Here is a 23,692-nt window from a genome sequence, read left to right on the forward strand (position 1 = left end):
AATATATTTATCTTAATCATATTGACTATTCACCAAACAGTTCACCAAAGGTCATTGTGCCATGTTTCCACAGTCTGTGGTATATCATCCATTCTCTGATGGGGTTTTAATGATTGATTTCCTAACATAACAATTTATAATTGATCATATTACAATATTATGTTAATTTTGCTACATTTAAAAATTGGGTAATTACAGACATAGGCAAAATCGTTGGTACCCTTCCGTTAAAGAAAGAAAAACCTTAAACTTCTGAATAATATGTGCAGCTGTAGTCACAGGAACATCAGGCTGCTTGGAGATGGTCTTATAGCCTTTACCTTTAACATGAAGGTCTATAATGTTCTTTCTGATCTCCTGAGACAACTCTCTCCTTAGCTTTCTGTGGTCCATGTTCAGAATCAGAATCAGAATCAGAATCAGAATCAGAATCAGAATGGTGTTTATTGCCAGGTGTAAGAGGTATACACTAGGAATTTTCTTTGGCATTTTTGGTGCGAGACAAACTGTATAATAACAAAAGAATAGATAAAAACAAAAGAATAGATAAAAAAACGTTAGAATAAAATAATAAAAATGTACAATTTACAAATTACAAATAAGCTATAAACATGATATAAAGATAGTGCAAATATTGAGAGAGGGGGGAGAGTCAGTGTCGGCAGGGGGGGGGGGCAGTAGTGTGTGTGTGAGGGAGAGACAGTCACAGGGGGGCGGATGGGCTGTTGGAGAGCCCCACTGCCATGGGGAAGAAACTGTTTTTGTGACGTGAGGTTTTGGTCCTGATGGACCTTAACCTCCTGCCAGATGGCAGAGTCTGAAAAAGATGGTGTCCAGGATGGGAGGGGTCGGCCACAATCTTCCCTGCCCTCCTTAAGGTCCTGGAGGTGTACAGCTCCTGGAGGGAGGGAAGGTTGCAGCCGATCGCCTTCTCTGCAGCACGGATGACCCGCTGCAGCCTGGCCTTGTCCCTGGCGATGGCAGCGGCGAACCAGACGGTGATGGAGGAGGTGAGGATGGACTCGATGATGGCCGAGTAAAAGTGCACCATCATGGTCTGTGGCAGGTTGAATTTCTTCAACTGCCTCAGGAAGTACATCCTCTGCTGGGCCTTACTGGTGAGGGAGCTGATGTTTAGCTCCCACTTGAGGTCCTGGGCGATGGTCGTGCCCAGGAAACGGAACGACTCCGCCGTGTTGACTGGGGAGCCGCGCAGGATGAGGGGGGGGAGCGGGGCTGAGTTCCTCCTGAAGTCCACTGCCATCTCCACTGTCTTCAGGGCGTTCAGCTCCATGTGGTTCTGGCTGCACCAGGATGCCAGATGGTCAACCTCCCATCTGTAGGCAGACTCGTCACCCTCGGAGATGAGGCCGATGAGGGTGGTGTCGTCTGCAAACTTAAGGAGCCTGACAGATTGGTGTCTGGAGGTGCAGCCGTTGGTGTACAGGGAGAAGAGCAGTGGGGAGAGAACGCAGCCTTGGGGGGCACCGGTGCTGATGGTCTGGGTGTCGGAGACTTTCTTCCCCAGCCTTACGTGCTGACTCCTGTCAGTTAGAAAGTCAGTGATCCACCTGCAGGTGGAGTCAGGCACGCTCAGCAGGGAAAGCTTGTCCTGTAGCAGAGCTGGGCTGATGGTGTTGAATGCGGAACTGAAGTCCACAAACAGGATCCTGGCATAGGAGCCAGGGGAGTCCAGGTGCTGGAGAATGTAATGAAGGGCTAAATTGACTGCGTCGTCTACAGATCTGTTAGGTCTGTAGGCGAACTGCAGTGGGTACACTGCAGTGTGGTACACACCATGATACCAAACAGCACAGTGACTACTTTTCACCCTTTAAATAGGCAGACTGACTGATTACAAGTTTGAAGACACCTGTGATGCTATTTACAGGACACACCTTAGTTTAACATGTCCCTATGGTCACATTATTTTACATCTTTTCTAGGGCTACCATCATTTTTTGTCCAGGTCAGTTTCATTAGTTTGTTTTTTAAAATGATTCTGTTGAACCACAATTAAAAAACAATGTCTGATTTTCATTAGTTCATTTTCAGTAAATTTTTATTTATTATTACTTTTGTCAGTTTCAAGTTATTTCAGTGACCATTGTGGGTTTTTCTCTCTTTAACGGAACGTTACCAACAACTTTGCCTACGTCTGTATATGGTGGTAATTCCAATTTACCCCCCTCTGGGCAACACATTCACATCATGCCCACAGCAGCAGCAGCAGCTGGAGGGCGCAGTGTGTTTAGGTAGAGAGGTAGAGAGGACCCACCCTGGTACCACACACACACAGAGAGACAGACAGGCTGCTGCTGCTGCTGCCGCGTCGCTGCGGAGGAGGACGCTGTTCACGGAGCGGAAGATGAAGATGGCGACTGTTTGGAGGCTGCAGAGGAACCTCCGGAGCTGATACCGGAGAGAAGAAGATACACAACTCAAGAGCCCCTAAAACACCACATCTACAACAACGGTACTATAACGAAGCTGCGACAGTTCAGCGGTGAAACTGACAACAACATGTATCAACATTAGAGGAGCTAACTACTGCAGCTAGCTAACGGTAGCATAGATTAGCAGCAGAAGAGCTAGCATGCTAGCATGCTAGATGGGTGTAACGGTAGCAGAGACTGTTGTCGTGTCATTAAGATACTTAAGAAGTTGGGGGTTAAACTTAAAGGTATTTATACGTAAACACGTGTAATATTGTTTCTATAACGTTAAACTATAAGCTAAACATTCACGTTAGCTTGGATGCTCATGATCAGCCAGCTAGCGTTAGCAGCCAGAGCTAGCAGCAGATACTGTCTAAAGGATCAAACGTTAAATCCAATAACATCCACATTGTATGTTAGTCAGTGTGTTTTTAGCATCCTTGTTTATGACTTATCACTTGTGGTTTCCTAGGTGGTTATCGTACCATAGATTTAGAATAGCACTTAGCATTAGCAATCCCACATTTGACTTGGTGTGTGATAGCTAGTCACAGCTAGTTAGATGTAGCTTACTGGTATCAGATGGACGTGCTGGATGTGGAGGGACCAGCTGCTAGAGAGTCTAGAAAGGGCACCACCCAGGTTTCAGACAATGGATGTGACAATTAGGACTGCTGAGCACTAAATGTACACTAAAATGTTATGCTGGTTTTTAGTTTTGCAGTGTCATTGTTTGTTTTTTTGGGGGGGTAGGAAGAAATCTTTTTCCAATTTTGTTTTTAAGAGTTCATCCTTATTTAATTTTGATTTGCAGAAATCATATAAATAATATATATATAGGGGCAGATGTGAAATGGGTGAGTCTATTAGAATAAATGGTGAATTTGAACCTGCTGTTACAGTAGTAGTTAATTGTTACCAGATGGTCATCATGTTCCTGAACATTAGTACATACATTTACTAGCATGTCTCCCCCTGTCTCAACAGACAATAATGTCCCGCTCCCCTGATAATGAGGATGGATGCTTTGTTGCCATGGATACAGAGGACGATGGTGGAGAGCCTGCTGGGATAACAGAGGAAGAAGAGGCAAACATGGGGTCCTGCCGACAAGAAGGGAACATGGACAGCGGTGCCAAAGGAGGAGGGAGGACAATGGTGGAGTTGCCAGAGGAAGTTCTTGAATATATTCTGTCCTTCCTCTCACCTTACCAGGAGCACAAGACTGCTGCGCTCGTATGTAAGCAGTGGTATCGCCTCATCAAAGGTATGCTTCATATTTACATAGGCTTGTTTAAAACTGAATCGTAAGGTGGACTGGTTAATCTTACAGTGGGTGGGAGTGAGCATTACACTATGAGCAGAGCAGTGAAATGGAGAGGGAACGTTTAAAAACTCATTTAAATGCGCTGTTTGTCCACATTTTTTGTGTTCCTGTTGCTTACAAATATTTTATCTGATCTAGGTGTTGCTTATCAGTGCTACCACGGTTTCTTGAGAGCTGTCCAGGAGGGGAATATCCAGTGGGAAAGTCGCACATACCCATATCCAGGAACCCCGATCACTCAGCGCTTCTCACACAGTCAGTATTTGCTGCTTTACAACACTTTCATGTCAAAATAAGTTACACATCATTTATACGCTTTTTCACAGAAGTAAAAAATACAGAACTTCAGGTTATGCATCTAACATTTGAAGATTTTTCAGTGCGGTTTTAGGTGTGGATCAGATCAGTGTAAGAAATAGGTATTTGCCCCATAAAACACAATCAAGGGGGCAAAAAAAATTGTAATTGTAAATGCCTCCAAATTTCAAACATCAGGGTAAAAACTCGCACAAAATCTCTCCTTGAAAATATATTTTATTTTCTACCCTGTATCAGATTATGAGTCCAGTGTGCAGCATTTTAAATGGCTTCTGCCTTGTGCCAAGATTAGTGATTCATGAAAAGAGCAACATCAGACACTTAATCAATTTTGCTATCTGATGGATTTCAACAACACTTAAAATAGATTCAATGTTAGGGAGACAACGGACGCTTATGTTTTCAGTATCAAGCTGATGCAAACCTTTTTACCACCAGCTTTTACATTTTGAACAGAAATGCTCTTTAGTCATTTGTTTTTTGAGCTTTAAAAACACTGATTAGTGATAAAACATTGAATTGTGCATGTGACATCCAGTTTCACACAAACAAAAGATGTAAAAAAAAAAACACTCAAAAGCTCACTGTTTGCTTTTACATTGTGGTTAACTCTTCTGTTTTTGGGTTGCAGGTGCATGTTATTATGACTCAAACCAGTCCATGTATGTGTTTGGGGGTTGCACTCAGAGTAGCTGCAATGCTGCCTTCAATGATTTGTGGAGACTTGACCTCAACAGCAAGGAGTGGATCCGCCCTTTAGCCTCAGGTACGAGCAGGTTGCAAGCAGTAAAGGCCGACAGGAAACACAAATGGGAGCTCCTTTTACGATATGGCGCTCCGGTAAAAAAGTAACTGCAAATGGGGCTTATGTAAGGGGAACTGTGGGAGGACGAACCACATTAAGTGAATATAGTAGTCAGATGCTCAGCAGCAGCAGCTGAGTACACAGTATTTGAGGAGGTGGTAATAAAAAACAAAGAAGCACTGATGAAATGAGATTGTAGTGATTTTTACTACTTTCATTTTATTGCTGCAAAGCTTATTGTGCCTTTTTATGAAATTGCATGCCAAGGCTTAAGAGGTCGAGATGTTAAAAGATAAAGAGCATTTAGTGTGAGATATTTGGCCTGCTGCATCATAAAATTAATGTTCATGTGTTTTTAAAAAAAATTGTCACTTATATGTGAGGTGGCAAAATAATTACATAGTCTTACTGTGTGCCATGTTTTCCATTTCTGTTCAGCCATTTTCACTTATGGCATTAAGTAAGAGTCGTCTTAAAAGCGATCGGTCAAATATTATTGATGTATACATAAATACAACATCAGGCATATTTAGCTACAATGTGAGTCATATCTTTGCTCTTTTCTTTTTCCAGGCTCTTATCCCTCTCCTAAAGCTGGGGCAACTCTAGTGATGCACAAAGATCTGTTAGTGCTGTTTGGGGGATGGACTCGCCCCAGCCCATATCCACTGCACCAACCAGAAAGGTTTTTTGATGAAATCCACACCTACTCTCCTTCGAAGAACTGGTGAGAGAGACTTCAATACCGGGAGTTAAAGGATGTAGTTGTGAGAAGTGATGGACAAACTTTGTACAGTTTGACTTTAGCACTCATTATCTTTTTCTCCCTTTTTATGATTGGCCTTTTTCTGTTGTTTCAGGTGGAACTGCATAGTAACAACACATGGACCACCGCCTATGGCTGGCCACTCTTCCTCTGTGATTGGAAACACCATGGTGGTGTTTGGGGGATCACTAGGAGCACGGCAAATGTATGAACATTTTACTTGTATTTAATTAGACATTATCCAAAACTGAGCTGCACAAATTAAAGATGAAATCTGTAACCTTGCAAAGGTGTTAAACCTCGTTTGTAGACAGTAAAAGTGTTATTGACTCCTCAGATGACAGGTTATCGTGAGTATATGATTTACTGAAGGTGATGAAGTTATATCACCTTCAGTAAATCATATACAATCACTAGTTACGCAGGTGAAACGGGGAAAAAGACTTGAAACCTAAAAAAACAAGTTACTCAGGACCTGTTAAACATCCTGTGTAGACGGGCTGTTAGAAGACCTGGACAGATCTAATTTGACAAATCTGATCAACATTCCCAAAAGCGAGTCCACAACCACCCTCCACCATATAAATGGATGAAATGATATTTTAAGCCTTAAACATTGTAAATGGAAGTGTATTAGTGAATAAAATCTTTGGCTGTCACACCTCACCATGTTGTCGTCCCCTCTGATGGTTCTGATCAGGAGTAATGAAGTCTGGGTTCTGGATCTGGAGCAGTGGTCCTGGTCCAAACCACCCATATCTGGCCCGTCACCCCACCCGCGAGGAGGCCAATCACAAGTAAGGCTTCAGCATTTACACTTTTTAAGGTCTGACAATAAAGTTGTTATTCAAGGTGTGAAAAATGTTTTTAAAAATGAAATGAAATAATACCTTTTAAATGTTTTCTTATTAGATTGTGATTGACGATCAGACCTTGCTCATCTTGGGAGGCTGTGGCGGTCCTAATGCAGTAAGTTATTTTTTCACTCTAGTATCAGAACAACACACAGTATCTATATCTCCTAGCAAATATTCCATGTGACTATAAGTGACTACAGTTTTGACTTATCCTGTTGGCTTGTGTGTTAAAGCTCCTTAAAGATGCCTGGCTCCTCCACATGGATTCACCGCCGTGGACGTGGCAGCATCTGCAGGTGGAAAACGAGGACCACGGGGCCCCGGAGCTGTGGTGTCACCCAGCATGTAGAGTAAGTGTTTATCTTAGCTGTCAGTCCTGTTCTGCATGTGTCTGTGTGTGATTATTAGATTGATCACTAATGTATCTTTTTTTCCTCCTCTTGTTCATTTACCTCAAGGTGGGCCAGTGTGTGGTGGTTTTCTCACAGGCTCCGTCTGGCCGTGCACCACTCAGCCCAAGTCTTAACTCTCGGCCCTCCCCCATAAGTGCCACGCCTGCCCCTATGGGCCCCGAACCGCCTTCCCTGCGCTCTCAGTCTCCCGTTCGGAGCGGCGCTGCCGGTGTCGTCCTGGGAGCTGTTGAAGAAGCTCCCTGTGTAAACGGCCGATGGGGCACGCTGAGACCTCGGCCTTCAGCGAGAGGAAGTGCCAGAGAAGGGAGCCCATCCTCTCCCCAACAGCCGTCTCCGTCACGAGGCCCAGACAGCCCTCCTCTTCCTCCACTTCCCCCGTTATTAAATGGATCCTCCCCTTCACCAAGGACCAGCCCAGCCCAGGCTGCATCTCCTTCCTCTCGCCCTCTCCCATCTGCCTCCACAGACTATGGCTGGGAGTCTCCCCCCTCTGCCGCTCACCACCCTGAGGTGCCCAGCACCAACGGCCTGCATACACCTCCTGCAGGCTCCCCACACACTCCCCCAGGAGCAGTGTCCCCCGCTGCCTTACGACGAGGTCTGGAGGCAGTGAAAAACAAATCTTCCTCCTCTATACCGTCCTCATCATCATCGTCTTCCCTTCAGACGCAGGGGGCTTCTCCTGGAGGAGGAAGTGGTGGTAGTGGTAGTGGAGGAGCGGGTCCTTCTGGAACCCCTCCGTCATCATCCTCCAGCCCTCCACAGGCTGCTGCAGCTGATGGACACGCTATCCCACCTATCGCACGGCGTCTTGGCCATCACCCTCCCCAAAGCTTGAACGTAGGGAAGCCTCTGTATCAGTCTCTCAACTGCAAGCCCATGCAGATGTATGTGTTAGACGTGTCCAGGGCCAAGTCTGCCGGGGTGGTGTCCTGGAGAGTTTACGGGAACGGGACTCCCGCCGCGGTTACAGGGCCTCCTGAGACCAGCCTTCACACAGTGGTACAGGGCAGGGGAGAGCTCATCATTTTTGGGGGCCTCATGGACAAGAAACAGAATGTGAAGTACTACCCTAAAACCAACGCCTTGTACTTTGTACGAGCTAAAAGGTAGTGCAGCTCCAGGCGGGATTGTGGGAAGACAAACGCTCCACCCTGTGACCACACAAGGGAATTGACACACAAGGCCTTTTTCCTTTTGAGAGGATTATGGGAAAAGAACATAATCATTGTTAGATGTTCCACTTCATAAATTCACTATTCTCCCTTCTGCCTACTGCAAGCATTCAAAATAAAACACTTTAACTACACTTTGATAAAAAAACATTTGATTGAAAGAGAATCCTGGCTGTGTGTACGGGTGTGTCAGTATGTGTGTGTGTTTGTGACTGCAGTGATTAGAGAGAATATTTTTTGTTGTTCCCCAAAAGGTGATCAACCAACCAATAACATTTCTGTTTTTTCTGTGTCGCCCTCCTCTGAACTCTTGAAAGAGAGGAACTCTGGGGGAACGGGCGTTTGACTACCTTGCTTTTTGTATCACTCTTTAAGCCTGCAATGTTTACAATGAAACGGTGTGGGTGTGTGTGTGTATGTGAGTGTCATGTGTGCACGGCGGTGGTTAAAAGTTGTTGACTAATGTGTGTCGGAGGCCATGGAGGGTGAGAGACGTGGCACTGTACTATAAACATAGTTAAACAATAAAGGCCTCCATGTCTGCTCTGTCACAGTCCTAATATTCCTGCTCTGTGTGAGTTTTGACTATCAAACATTTCTGCATTTGTTGACAGACAGATGTCACCATAAGGTCCATTCGTGGCTGCTCTGGAGCTTCCAATCATATCACAATCTTCTCAAATGGAGTTTGCAGAGTTGTAATTGATATTGAGATGTTTATACTTCCATATAAACTTTCAATCTCAATTCATAAGTCAATGTGGGTGAGAAGTATGGAAGAAAAGAAAGGCCATAATAATTTGAATTGTTATGAGCAACTGAAAACCTAAATGTAAGATGTAATAACTACTCGGTGTTAAATGCTCCTAAATTAAAAGCATTCAAATATTTTCCTTTGAAAACCATCTCTGAAGTTCTTTGGTTGAATTTTTCTTCTTTTTTTTAAATTCTTGGTTTGTTTTCACAAATTAAAGTATCCAATGTTCAAAGAACTGTTTCAATTTATTCGAATTCAGTCATTTTTGGATCTAAAAACTTTAAGTCGAGACAATAAAATCAAGTTGCTCAAATTGGTTTGGTTTAATTTAGACACCAGAATTAAAGACAAAAATTGCCAAGCCTGAATGTCCTAGCTTCTGATGCGTTCATGTCATATGGGAGTTTTTGTCATTACAACTTGTAAATAGCGTTTACGTCACATTAACTTCCAAGTTGTGATTACGACTTGGAAACGCCAAACAAATATGGACGCCTCACATCAGCCAAAGCCCTTCGTTCAATGTAATTGAGCCCAAATTTATGAATATGTTGTATATAGTTTTTTAATTCTCACACGACCAACTCTGTGATCATACAGCCCTCTCTGTGACGCTCATAAGTTGGGGAATCTTTTGTTATTCTCTACCGTCCATCCCGTATGACCTGTACGCGGCTTTTCAGTCGCTCATCTGAACTCTTTCTTGGATCATGTGACTGACGGAATTATCCTCGGTAGCCTGGATGTTCAAGTTTGAATTTTTCTAAATTGAAAAATTACTTGGAACTTTGAGACCCAAAAAATATTTTTTTTTTTAATATACATCTGAATTTTCTTTCTGAATATGTGATAACAATAATAAATAAATAAATAGTGATTTTGCAATTTGAACTTAAAATAACCTTGAAAATTCAAAGAGGAAAATTCAATTAGGGCGGTCACAATATCAGATTTTCCCTAAATGATTATCTTGGCCTTGAATTCATGATTACGATATTATCGCGAACATTTGAAAATAATAAAAATGCTATGTCAAATTCGCCGTTAAATTGTTTATTGTGCCTTTTGTCTCTTTTTGGCAAAATAATTGCACTAAAACATACAGCTATATATATATATATATATGTATATATATATATATATATACACTCACCGGCCACTTTATTAGGCACACCTGTTCAATTGCTTGTTAACACAAATAGCTAATCAGCCAATTACATGGCAACAATTCAATACATTTAGGCATCTAGACGTGGTGAAGACGACTTGCTGAATTTCAAACCGTGCATCAGAATGGGAAAAAAAGGGGATTTAAGTGACTTTGAATGTGGCATGGTTGTTGGTGCCAGACGGGCTGGTCTGAGTATTTCAAAAACTGCTGATCTACTGGGATTTTCACGCACAACCATCTCTAGGGTTTACAGAGAATGGTCCGAAAAAGGGAAAATATCCAGTGAGCGGCAGTTGTGTGGACGGAAATGCCTTGTTGATGTCAGAGGTCAGAGGAGAATGGGCAGAGTGGTTCAAGATGATAGAAAGGCAACAGTAACTCAAATAACCACTCATTACAACCAAGGTATGCAGAATACCATCTATGAATGCACAATACGTCGAACCTTGAAGCAGATGGGCTACAGCAGCAGAAGACCACCCGGTACTAGCAAGGTGTACCTAATAAAGTGGCCGGTGAATGTATATATATATATATATATATGTATATTTTAGTGTAATTATTATATATATAAAAATGATTTAAGAGGCACAGGATTATGTACACAATATTATCATATGTGTATTATTAACATGATATCAATAATTCATTTTTAAATGTCACGGTTATGGTAAATACCGGTATATTGTGATACCCCCTAATTGAGAATATAAAGACTTTTTTTTTATTTTATTTTTTTTCCAATTCCAATGCTATAAATCCAGTGGTATTTACATTTTAACATTAAGTATTAAGTAGTGATTACATGTCACAGCATTACGTGTTTAGTTTATATTGTCAAATTATTATGGCTGTTCTTTGCTTCCATAAGAAACCTTTAAAGTGCTAAACCACTCTATCTGCTGAGGAAGATCATGTGAAACCATCGAAAGCTCCTGAACAGCTACACATTGACCCTTGTGGTGAGATTGTTTTAGTCCGCTGCTGTTTCCCAAGATCAAGAATGAACTCTCAATTGTTGCATTTGATTTGTTCATAAAGAGGCATTGGGAGTCATATTTGAGTAGTTGTTATAGAGCTGTAGAAGAGCGCACTCTAGTGGCTCTTCTGCATGCAGCACATCAAGAAAAGGACTCATACATGAGTCACCTCAACAAGAAGCATCATGTTTTCCAAATGTAATTTATAGCTGACACATGCTTCTGAGCAATCTGGGAATTTTTAACAGCTCTACCACATTATTTCCTCTGTTAACTAAATTTTTGTGCTCAAAATGTCTCTAAAAACAGTTGTTACTGTAAGAAAGTTTAATGTGGTGCAGGAGTAAAAGAGAACACAGGTTTGTTTGTTTTGTTTGTGAGATTATCCACTCTATATCCTCAGCAGATTAACCTTGTTTAGACACCATTTGGATCCTTTCCCCCCAGACACTACACCTCCCTCTTTGACCAACAATAACCTTTTACCCAGAGAGCTCCTATAGGACCAGAGAGGGGGGCAGTTCAGAGCAGAGCTGTGTGATTGGTGCAGACCTGGGATGTGGCGATGTGGCAGACAGGACTGAAGCTGTATTGGCTCTGGCAAGAGGCAGTGGGAGGAGACTCTGACAATGAATGTGCTGAGGACACATGTTTACAATGATGGGGAGAGAGGAAGAATGGAGCTGCACAGGACCTCCAAACACTGTGAGTTTCTGAATGAAGTCACCAAATTCAAAAGATATGTTATTACTTTTTCAAAAGGCATGAGAGAGGAGTGTTTCTATTGGAGCGTGTTTAACCTCTGGTACTTGTTCTGTGCTTGGCTGTGTAGCTGTTTGTTAGTTTGAATGAATTTGACTGGAGAGGTGTTAGACCTGTTAGTGTCAGGTGTTCTTGTGCACACAACTCAACTTAAAGATGTTGTACATCTGTTTTTTTTGTGTTGTTGAATTTTGACATGCTGCAAGTTTAGCGAGTTAAAAAGCAGGAAATGTTTTCTGACATGTTTTAGAATATGTTAGTCATTTGAGTTTCCACTCTGAGTCTTTCTCTTGACACTGTGACGTCATACGGGCTTTTGTAACCACACCTGAACCTGAAATGTTGCTTTCAACGTGATTAAATTCTCTTGCAGATGGTGCCTCTTTTGAACAGACTGACAGTCAAGGAAGATCCATGAGAAAGTCACAACAGAAGGACACCAAAGAAGCGCATTGACCTGCATTGTCACAGGAGCACCATGCAAAACACATTTGTTATCACAACAGCTGATAGCGTTTGTTTCTGACTTCACTGTTCTGTACCAAGTGTGACACACTCTCCCTGTTCCCTAACAAACTGACACCGGTCGTCACAAGGACAAACTCTCCCCAGGGATGACCAGCGCTCAGCTGCTGAAAACTTCCCCAGAAGAGTCTGTGTTCGGTGCCCAGCCGTCCCACAGGATGGCATCCACCGTGTCCACTGTACCCTGCGGTGTCCTCGGACGCTCGCCGCCCCCTCCGGCCGTCTGGCCTCCTCTGGATTTCGCCCTGGGTGCTCTCGCCTGCTGCGCCGCCTGTGTGTTCACCAACCCCCTGGAGGTTGTAAAGACCCGTCTGCAGCTTCAGGGAGAGCTGCGTGCTCGGGGGTCCTACCAGAGACACTACCGTGGGGTCCTGCAGGCCCTCTGGGTGGTGGGCCGCACAGACGGGCTCCGGGGCCTGCAGAAGGGGCTCTCGGTGGGGCTGATGTACCAGGGTGTGATGAACGGCGTGAGGCTGGGCTCCTACTCCTACTGTGAATCTCTGGGCATCACCTCCTACCACGGGGGCAGTCTGCTGTCAGGGGCCGGGGCCGGGGCGCTGGGGGCCCTCATTGCCTCGCCTGCCTACCTGGTACGTTTACTAAAGTTTCTCTTTTTTATTGCATCCTTTATTGCAGGCGTTCCCCACATTTTTGACCCCTCATCACATGCAGGGTGCATGTCTGAGAGTGCTGAGCAGTTCATTTGAAGTGATTTTTACCCTCTTAATAGTTAACTTTAATACATATAGGTGATGTTAGGAAGGCAGCTTTGAATTAATACATATAGGTGTTGATGGGAAGGTAAATTTGAATTTATACATATAGGTGCTGTTAGGGAGGTAAATTTGAATTAATAGTTTTTGGGACCTTGAAGAGGTAAAACTACACAGTATTTGGCAAGAAAAGAGCAAATATTAGAGAAAGGTTTGAAAAAGATGCAATTTTGTGTAACACTGTTAATCGTCTTGCGACCCCTTGATGGGTTCTTGGCTTCTATTGGTCATTATAAGTCAGCAGCTCTATAGGTTTTTGGATTAAATCGATATAGGTGTTATAAGCCATTTGTAGTTAAAGTTATAATGTGGCCAGTTACTGTATATTACAAAGATGTATATGTTCAAAAGATCACAGTCACAACAACGATGTGATTTCTGTGTTTTTGTGTACATTCAGGATATATTGATGTTACTGTTTGCGCATAATGTTGAATGTATGCGAGTCAGAACATTTCAAATAAGTCCCTCGAATGTTTGTACGAGGTGTCAGCCATGATGTCATTTTGTAGTATCCATGTGAGACCAGTAGGTCAAAAACTAGGTTTAATAGGAAATTGAAACCCCATGTACCACTGAGAGGGGATCATCCGATTCGGTTACACTCAACCTCACACACACACACGTTACTAAATAAGTTAATTAACAGCCAAACAGCTGACATTAAGAAGACAGGGGAGCTCCTGTGGAAAGACGATATGGGTAATTGTTTTCTGTGGCAAGTTTCATATATATTATGCAAAAGGTTTCATTGTAACACTCTTTTTATTCAAACAGACCGTACTGTTTGAATAACGCCAACACGCTGGGCATCATCATCTGTGACCAGATATCAGACCATGTTTGCATTTGGTGGTTCGACTTCATACACACGTCAGCTTTGTAAACAGATTAGTGACGGGCACTACTGTAACGTTAGATTACAGTATTAAATTACACACTACAAAGATTGTGAAACTTTGTAAAGCAAGAGGTGTTCATAGTTCATTCATATCAGTCACTATTGGACGCACTTTATACGCTACATTTCAACAGCTCACATTCACTCACTTACCCAAACAGTATGTACACTGGAAGATGCTCATTATATAGACATGTGAGTATTGTTTGACGATAGAAATGTCAACCTATCCTTTAACAATAACTCTTTTGAGCCACTAACGGGAAATATAAAGGGGAAAGTCACTAAAAGGAGTTTGAAGGGGAGAAATATGGAGAACAACAGTAACTTCCTAACTGCGTCAAATAAATGAGGGGTGTCACATTTTTAATGAAATGAAAATTGGAAAGCCTAAATTCAAACGTGACATCGCAAACCCTGAACAACTGCGTTGTAATTCATCACAATCGGAGACAGGAAAGCGAACCAGCTCAGTTTCAAAGGCGTGTCAAATGTCCTACGTCTATTTTTATCCAGCACGAGGGCTCGTGAGGCAAAGTGACATTATATGGGCGTGTGTGTTTAGTCACAGATGACGTCTAGTTTAATATCAAGAACACAAGATGGAACAATATGATCATTAAGCTGACTTATCTTGTCCACATGGATGAGTGATGTATCTTTTCATTATCCACCTGCTCCGCCAGCCTGTCCACATCCAGGTCCCGTTCAGCTCTGTTTGTCAGATTGGACACAGATTTAATGTGCATCTATAAAACAATCAGTCTCTTGATTTACAGCACGAGTTATGAACGTCCTCTGCATGTCCTTGTTCATACGACAGCCATAGTGTTGCTGTTTTCCTGCCTCAGCTGTCGGTCAACACATTTAAAACTATCTAACCTTTTGCACCGTCATGGAAAGAAAATATTGTTTTACAACGCGTTTGTCTTGGTCTCTAAATATACCCTGCACTCTGCTTCAACCTACCCACTGCTGCTAAAAATATACAGTATCTTGTGGCCCCTTGCTGTGTGTGTTGGCAGTGAAGGAAGGACGGCTGAAGGTTATTTTATTGACACTGTATGAAATCAAGTAGAGCGGCCTCTTGGTTTTGTGCTATACCTGCTGTTTGATTGTTAAGGTTTGGAGCAAATTAATCACCGAGGTGTTTGTTAAGACACGTTTGTGACTCATACCTGGTGAACATTAGCACAGTTACCTGCAATTGTTACATAACTCATCCTGGCATCTGACTCAGACTTTATCCGACTTAGCGACAACAAGTCTGGTTTTGTCTGCACTTAATATCTTGTGCAAACTGAATGCACATTAAACCTTGTTGTGTTTGGCGTTTTCTTCACAGGTGAAGACCCACCTGCAGGCTCAGACTGTGGAAGCCATAGCAGTAGGCCACCAGCACAACCATCTGGTAAGACGGACATGTTCAAAGTAAGACACATGAATACATTATACGTTTTTTTTATCTGGAATTATGTCATACTCTAACTACGTATTATACTGTTTAATAATGCATCATGTTTTATAGAGTGATCTTATATTTTGTATGCAAAATCTAAAAGCACCTGCAAACCCACAGTCCACCCAATAATATGGAGAACGGAACCTGCCAAAATAAAAAATTAATTAATTAATAAAGAAATTACTTAAATATGTCATTAAATATAGCAAAAATAATATTAACAATAAATGCAGACATTAATTAATTGATAAAATGTGATCTTAATATTTCTGTTTTAATTTGCACCTCTATTTATTTATCTTTGCATTAATTCCCTTATTTATTTATTTACTCTGCGGTTTATTTTTCCCATTTATTTATTTATGTATCTATTTTAATACAATTTTAAAATGTATTTATTTTAATCTATTTTTGCATTTATTTTTAAATGTATGTATTTAATATTCACAGGTGCTTCCAGTTATACTAATTAGATGTCCTATCAGGACTGTATGGGTGTGTGTATACACTGCGCTTGATTGACAGCTCCCCCACCCCTCTGTTGGTTATGTTGAACCTGTTAAAGCGGGACATCTTGCCCTTATATCGTTCTCATCTGTCAAATAAATGCATTTTATTAAAAAGAATAATATTTCCCTCTGAAATATAGTGAAGTAGAAGTATGAAGTTGCATAACATGGAGATACTAAAGTGCAACTTTGAGATATTTGTACTTGAGTAAATATATTTAGTTACATTCCACCACCATATTTTGGTTTTAAACTTTGTACTGATGCCACATAATGTTAATGTATAATTTGTAGGGGTGGATAAATACAGCAACATACATTTATACACGCAGTATTAAACTTCTGTTATAAGCAGACTACTCTGCGCTGGTATGACTCAGAGTTAAATGCATGAAAAAGGCGTTTTAATCCATCAGAAACACATTTCTATCGCCACATGATAGAAAGACATGCAGAGTATCATTAGGTGCCAATGCGTTTGTTTTCTTCCATTACAGGGCGCGTCTGATGCCTTTGTTACCATCTATAGAAGAGACGGTTTAATTGGTCTTTGGAGGGGTGTGAACGGGGCCGTGCCTCGAGTCATGGTGGGATCAGCTGCTCAACTGGCAACCTTCACCTCGGCCAAGGAATGGGTGTCACATTCCCAGGTAGACGTGATACACAGCTGACATTGTAACACAACAGCTGCCACCGCAGCGTCAGCCAAAAGTCAGACCTCCGTTAAAGGTCCCATATTATAAAAAAGTGAGATTTTCATGTTTTTTTATTATAAAGCAGGCTTAAGTTCTATTTAAATACTGTGAAAGTATCGAAGCGCTCAATCCACAGGGAAATACACACAGCCCGTATTCAGAAACTCTGCATTTGAAACAAGTTGTCAGAATTTCTGCCCATTCGTGATGTCACGAATATACAATATTTAGACCCTTGACACAATTTTTTTACGTGAACATTCTAAATGTGTCCCAGTTTATTCCTGGTTGCAGTGTATGTGAATGTCATCAGCTGACAGGACAGCTCTGTTGCAATTCTGTCAAAATGCGCTAAAACGGAGCATTTCAGACATAGGGTAAATACAGGTATATTCGGGCAGACAGTATGAGGAAAATAAAGTTTTTTTTTAACATTACAGCATGTAAACATGTTCTAGTAGAAACACAAAATACAAGTATGAACCTGAAAATTAGCATAATATGGGACCTTTAATAATCGGTTTCTTTCTTTCCTTGCAGTGGTTTAGTCCAAACAACGGGCTCACGGCTCTGATAGCCGCCATGATCAGTGGAGTCGCCGTGGCGATCAGCATGACACCGTTTGACGTCATTAGTACAAGGCTCTACAACCAGCCGGTGGATGAGTTTCGTAGGGTGAGTTCCCCTAGAAATTTACCTCTTTTCATAAAATTTGTTCTTGCTCAATAATCATACAAAAGCTTGAGCCATTGCTCTGTACATAATGTTTTCTTTCTCTTTTCAGGGGCGTCTGTACCACGGCTTTTCAGATTGTATGCTGAAGGTGTGCCAATCCGAGGGCCTGCTGGGCTTGTATAAAGGCATGGGTCCTGTCTTCGTGCGCTTGGCCCCACACACAGTGCTCAGCATGCTGTTCTGGGATCTGATGAGGCAACAGACAGTGAAGGACAACCAGAGCCAGGGAAGGAACTAAAACATCCCAAAACACCTGCACTTGATTGACTGGACTCAGCTACGACTACTGAAGCGGTCCATCAATTAACGAAACACTGAATTTAAAGCAAATGTTTGACATTTTGGTTAATGTGCTTATTCACATTCTTGCTGAGAGTTAGATGAGAAGATTGATACCACTCTCATGTCTGTACGGTAAATATGAAGCTACAGCCAGCAGCTGGTTAGCTTAGCTTAGCATAAAGACTGGAAACGGGTGGAAACAGCTAGCCTGGCTCCGTCCAACTGTAATAAAGTCCACCTACCAGCACCTCTCACTAATTAACACGTTGAAGTCTAAAAATGTTAATTTGCTGTTTTACGAGATGTTATCACAACAGTGACTTCCTGGAGTCTCCGCTGGTTGCCTGGCAACTGCTCAGAGCCAAGAAACAGGCACGTAACTCGCCTCCATAAAACATTGAATTGTCGTTTTTATACTTCTTTTTGTGAGCTGTAAAGGCGCTGGAAGGTGGATTGTGTTACCTTTGGACAGAACCAGGCTAGCTGTTTCACCCTGTTTCCAGTCTTTGTGTTAAGCTAAGCGAAACAGCAGCTTGCTGTAGCTTCATATTTACCGTACAAACACCAGAGCGGTATCATCTTCTCATCTAATTCTCTGCCAGAAACTAAATAAGCGATTTTCCCAAAAATGTGTAACTATTCCTTTAAGTGAGACTCACTCTGTCCGAAGTGAAGAAGATGGATGAGCATTGAAGCACTTGATAAAATAACGATGCACAGACTCTAACATTTTCAGGAGTTCCTTTCAAATTTCTCAAATATATTAAATATATGCTGTTGAACTATCAGGTTTTACTTTAATACCTCAAATGATGAATTCACAGTAAATGTCCTGGGCTCTCACATGTCGGCTCGCAGCAAAGCTGAAATGAGAGAAGTGAGACCCACGTGACTTTCAGGCACAAATGAAGTGGCGATGAGACGAAGAACAAGTCTGGATTATTAAAACATATAAACTCTGTATTTACATGTTTATAATCCAGTGTGGCTGCTGTGATTTGTCACAGTTTAATTCATAATTCTAGTTGCCTTGTCTGTTATATGTAAAGAAAAACACCTGATAGGAATGTTTTATTTACTGACATATTGATTTAGGTTTTTATGTACAGAAATTGAACCTACGGGTACGTCAAGCCTTTGAACAGCAGTTGGTAATAATAACAATAAAGACATTTTTGTATGAAAAGCATTGAATACATCTGTATCCATTTCTTTGAAATACATGATATCTAAGACGCATTATAAGCAAAGTGTGATTTTATTTAGAGACATTCAAAAAAGTGTGTGATTGCTCTGTAAACCTAATCCCATTTTTGAGAGGACTTCCAGCCTCTTTCATCAGGAAATGATTAGACAGACAACCACACTCCTATCACCTTTGACCTTTAGACCTAAAACATGGAGCACACAGACCTGATGAGCTTAAGGAAACAAAGGCAACGTGACGGTTTGGCTCACAAGAATTCAGCACTTGTAGTTTCTGATCATTGAAGCAGCATGAGTGAGAGATCATAGCACCTTTTTGTGTGTGTCCTTGTTGAGATATTACAAGGAAAACATGTTTTTTCCCTTCTCCTGGATCCTGGGAGCTCCTGAATGGACGTCTTTTGATTCAAACCCAATTGACTGTTTTTTTCAAGGTGAGTTGACCGTATTTTTTTCTTCTTTATGGAAATAAAATAATATTAATTCTCAATTTATGAATAAAGTAGTTTCTTTTCATACTTATTTCTGTTGCTTCAAAGGTCTTGTGGGTGCATGTGGAATATCAGTGCTGTGCAATTTGATGAGAGTTTACAACTTCATCCAGACATGCAGGTGAGTTTATTCTATAAAAATTAGAGAAAATGTATTGTTTTTTTATGTGCAGTATATTCGTTGTCTAATTTTGCTGTCCACGCAGTGATTCTGATACTGAAACTGAAAGCAAACAGAGGTCATCCTCACCTGGCCATTTTCTGAGAGGGACCTGGACAACAGCTCTGCAGTTCTGGTCCTTGACAGTCCTCCTGTCTCTGGTGGGCTCGAGGGTTTCCTCTCTGATAGTGCTGGAGTTTTCTCTCAGAGCTGTTTCTGCCTGGGTATCAGCAGGACTGGTGAGTCTCTCAAACACATGAACAGCTGATAACACATTGATTTAGACTTGTTTTATGTCTATGTGTGGATTTACTTTAAGAGTTCAACATATAGATCTTTCTCACACTGATCTGACATGTTTTCATCCATGCTCCTGTATCAATCTGAACTCAGGATGCCAATGGCAGAGGCCTAGACCTGCTCCTGATCCAGTGCCAGTTCTCCCTGGGCTGCGGCCTCACCTGTACTCTTGACTTCCTCCATAAGGGGGCTCCACGCAGCTCCATCAGTTTGTTTCTGGCTGCTGCTCTCAGCTGGGCACTGGCAAGTGTCAGCCGCAGTCTGTGGAGCCATGTGGCCAAACTCTACCCACTGCATAGCAGAGAGCGTTACTGTGGGAAGTGCATCACCCTCCTGGCCTCTGGACACACCATACTGGCCTCGCTACAGACAGCGGTTGTCTTGGCCTTTGCTCTAGCAGCTGCGGCTTCCACCGCTACGGTTTATGACCACTTCCTGTCCCAGAAGGATGCTCTAAAGTTTTGGATTCCACTGACACTCTGCTACACCATGTTGGTGGTCTACATTCAAGGTGAGCGTCTGGACGGTGGTCCTTTAGGAAGACTTCTGGAGAAAGAAACATTTTTAAATGAGATTAGATTAGATTATTAATCCACCTGTGCACAGTGACAAATCACAAAACAGACACAACTCTGTCAAGTTTCAGCAGACATCAAATGAAAGACACACTGCCACAAAAGTGTTTATATTAACATACAAACTAAAGATATAAAGCAGGTCATAAGGGATGCACCTGGAAATGGGACCAATAAAACAATAAGTATGAAATGAGACCATAAAAAGCGATACATATGAGACAACGCCTTGCAAATGATGTCAAAAATACAACACATATCTCATAAAACAATCATTATACTGTTGCGCAGAGCCGACCCTAGGCATACTGTAGGTGGTATAGGCGAATGCTAGGGGTGCCATCCATCCATACTGTAGGGGCGCCCCGAATGAGGGAAGAAAAAATAATTCAAAATGTATACATTTTACTTTTTTTTTTACTATTTTAATACTATTATTTAAAAATATTAACCACAACAACATAACTATGTAGCCTATTAAATAGGCCCTAATAAATAACAAGTGTTAACCTTAAATTCATTATAGCGGAAGTTGGAAAGACTGTTCAGGTGTTTGGGGAATAACCTACAACATACAGTATTTCTTTTTAGTGTGATCTGTGTATCTTAATCTCAAAGACATAAAGCTAAGCAGTTTCTGTGTGAGTGTATGAACACAATGATTGGTGGTGCAATTGAGCTGCGATGCAAAATCAGCTAAAATCTTGCCGTTAGGGCCGGCTCTGCAGCTGCAGGCACAAAAGATCTTTTAGCATTATTGTGTAACTTTTTGTGTATCATCTTGCACAGAGGACCAGCAGCGGCACACTGGCACACAGGCCCTGCTGCACACTGTCGTGCTGCGACTGGGAGCCTTACTGGTGCTCATGCTGACCGTGGGTGAGTGGTCGGATGTCCTCCACGTCCTCATCACGTTCCTGGGTGAAGCAGTCTGCCTGCTGCCCTCTCAGGACCTGCTGCAAGCCGTGTTACAGGTCTGTGTCAATCATCTCTTGCACTCATAGGGATTTTACAAATATATTTTATGGCTACCTTTTTTTACATTTAAGCTGCAATTTCTACAACATGACTATTTCTGTACTCATTATATAGAAATGTGAAAATTACATTTAATTGTAATGCTTTACCTTTAGGAAGAAGAAGACACAAGCTTCAGAAAACATGAACAGAGCTCCAGTCACAAAACAAGAAAACTCACAATGAAAACATCATCAGATGACAGTTGAACCCGAAATCTACCTCAAATACCAGACACTACCTCGAATGTAAAGATGTGCAAATACTTGATAAATAATCAAATAATAAAAGGACTATTGTGGCCACACTTGGCATACGTTGTGTACTTACTGTTATTGAGTCTTGTTTTAAACAGAAAGAATGAGGAGTTTGCAATGTTGCACCATATAGCAGCTGCTGTTTTCTTGCTAGTATTGACTGTAAGATTAGGAGCTTTAGTGATTACCGCTATAATGTTGCACTGTTTCTATGCTTCATGTCATGAAAAACTAATACATGAAAAGGGATCGTAAAGCCGTTGTAATACAGCATAATTTAATCGATGAATAGCAGAGAAATTGGTCAGGAGTCTGTGTACATTTTAAGATGATAATCATCAGGATGCAACATTGGCATCAATGGCCCACTGAGAGAGACAATATGTCACTAATTAAAGGGATACTCCACCAATATTACACATGGAGATCAGTTCATACATCATGAGAAGTGCTAGTCAGCCTGTGGAAGCAGTTGTTTAATGTGTAATTATAGATTATATAATCCTGTGATTTAATGTCATAGTGATGTCATCAGGGTTATTTCAGGTTTAAGATTTATTTATTTATTAACAGGAAACCTGCATTACAAACTGGAGGTGTGGAGTTTTAAAGAAGTGGGCATGTAAGAGGCAGGAGGGTCTAATGAAAGACAGTGGCCAATTGCATTATGGGAAGTGTAGGATCCTGCTTTTTTGGAGCTGGACCCTTGAAGGTGCAAAATACGGGATTGGGAGCATTTCTATTGCCTCTAAACGGCTCTCAACATCAGTTTACGTTGCTAACGGTGCAAACAACGGTGAAAGTGCTGAAAATCGGTCAGGACGGAGTTATCCGCTGAGACCGCCGTGAGCTAGCCAGTGGGGCACGCTCACATGCACAAACATGCACTAAAAGCATGGGCGACCGGCCCGGCGATGTCAACAAAGCACGCAGAACCTTGGATCACATCACACACACAGAGGGAGAGTGACTTCATTCTCTGCTCAGGTAGACATTACTCCTCTATATCTTTATATATAATAATAGACATTATCCTTTAACACCCTTAACTAAAAGTCAGAATATCTCAGCCTCTGTCTCTCACATTTCCTTCAACTTTATTGCTTAAGTACTCCTTTAACTGTTTCTCTAAGCAGTCTACTACTTGAGATATTTGGGTAAAGTCCCTGAGAAGTAGTTTATCTACCCCTGCAGATGTTTGCAGTTAGGAAATCAACATCAACTGTATTTGTGAACATGCAATTGTCCTTGTTTTTTCCTATCTACTGTGTTTCTTCCTGTTCCCTTCGTTCTATTTCAACTGTTGTCTGCTCACCCAAGTAGATAAAAACTGAAGATTAAAGTTTTAAAAAAAAAAGTATTGTGATGTTGGTGATTAAATTGAAAAGTTGTGCTGTAGAAGCAGTGAAGAGGTTCAGAGGGTTTAATGAGGATTTTGGCTGTAAGGAGGGGCGGAGCGTGGAGGTCTGTGGATTGTGTCATCAGTAGGCATGCTCCCTCCTGCAACCGTGACATCACTGCAGCATTCCTTTCCACAGAGCTGGAACAACAGAGACCCCCATCACTCTCCTCATCTCCGTCTCCTGTTAACCCTCTCTCTCTCTCTCTCTCTCACACACATATTCTCTTCTTCCACACTGACCCACATCTATTAGGTTTTATTCCACATTCAGTTTCTCACTCCATCCTCCCCTTTTGACTCAGGAGGGGAGTAGACCCTACAAGGTTTGGCTCCGGAAACTAACCACAATATTTGCTGATCAGCGGACCTGATATTGCTGAGACTCACTCTGGTGGAGAGCACCAAACACAACAAAGCAGCTTTTTCATAGCTCTCACAGACATCACTCACTGTTCCCCCCCTCCCCTGCCTTTCCTAATACACCAATATCTCCTCTTGCACAATGCCCTGATTCATTGCACTGTAATGCTGCGGCTCCTTTACGGCCACTTTCAACCACAAAAGCTCCATCAGGAGAGCCTGATGAAGCCCACCACATATTATCAGACATCGGTGGGGTACAAATGGGAGCAA

The 23,692-nt window shown here is 41.9% G+C and overlaps 3 protein-coding genes across 3 annotated transcripts; all 3 read left to right on the forward strand.

Annotated features, from left to right (window-relative positions):
- Positions 1-2,272: 2,272 nt before the first annotated feature.
- On the forward strand, positions 2,273-8,657 carry fbxo42 (F-box protein 42). Its single transcript, XM_074635350.1, has 10 exons — positions 2,273-2,476; positions 3,426-3,705; positions 3,904-4,020; positions 4,715-4,849; positions 5,462-5,615; positions 5,749-5,859; positions 6,355-6,451; positions 6,567-6,623; positions 6,745-6,861; positions 6,970-8,657. The coding sequence occupies exons 2-10, from the start codon at positions 3,432-3,434 to the stop codon at positions 8,035-8,037; spliced, it is 2,130 nt and encodes a 709-aa protein (XP_074491451.1). The 5' UTR covers positions 2,273-2,476; positions 3,426-3,431; the 3' UTR covers positions 8,038-8,657.
- A 2,841-nt stretch (positions 8,658-11,498) lies between these two features.
- Positions 11,499-18,840, forward strand: slc25a34 (solute carrier family 25 member 34). Its single transcript, XM_074635372.1, has 6 exons — positions 11,499-11,712; positions 12,143-12,884; positions 15,314-15,379; positions 16,437-16,589; positions 17,175-17,309; positions 17,419-18,840. The coding sequence occupies exons 2-6, from the start codon at positions 12,384-12,386 to the stop codon at positions 17,605-17,607; spliced, it is 1,044 nt and encodes a 347-aa protein (XP_074491473.1). The 5' UTR covers positions 11,499-11,712; positions 12,143-12,383; the 3' UTR covers positions 17,608-18,840.
- A 127-nt stretch (positions 18,841-18,967) lies between these two features.
- LOC141767770 (transmembrane protein 82-like) lies at positions 18,968-21,716 on the forward strand. Its single transcript, XM_074635385.1, has 6 exons — positions 18,968-19,291; positions 19,397-19,469; positions 19,555-19,747; positions 19,902-20,319; positions 21,173-21,357; positions 21,517-21,716. The coding sequence occupies exons 1-6, from the start codon at positions 19,210-19,212 to the stop codon at positions 21,607-21,609; spliced, it is 1,044 nt and encodes a 347-aa protein (XP_074491486.1). The 5' UTR covers positions 18,968-19,209; the 3' UTR covers positions 21,610-21,716.
- Positions 21,717-23,692: the final 1,976 nt, after the last annotated feature.

The sequence above is a fragment of the Sebastes fasciatus genome, chromosome 1 (assembly GCF_043250625.1).
Source record: "Sebastes fasciatus isolate fSebFas1 chromosome 1, fSebFas1.pri, whole genome shotgun sequence".
Classification (NCBI taxonomy): Eukaryota; Metazoa; Chordata; class Actinopteri; order Perciformes; family Sebastidae; genus Sebastes; species Sebastes fasciatus.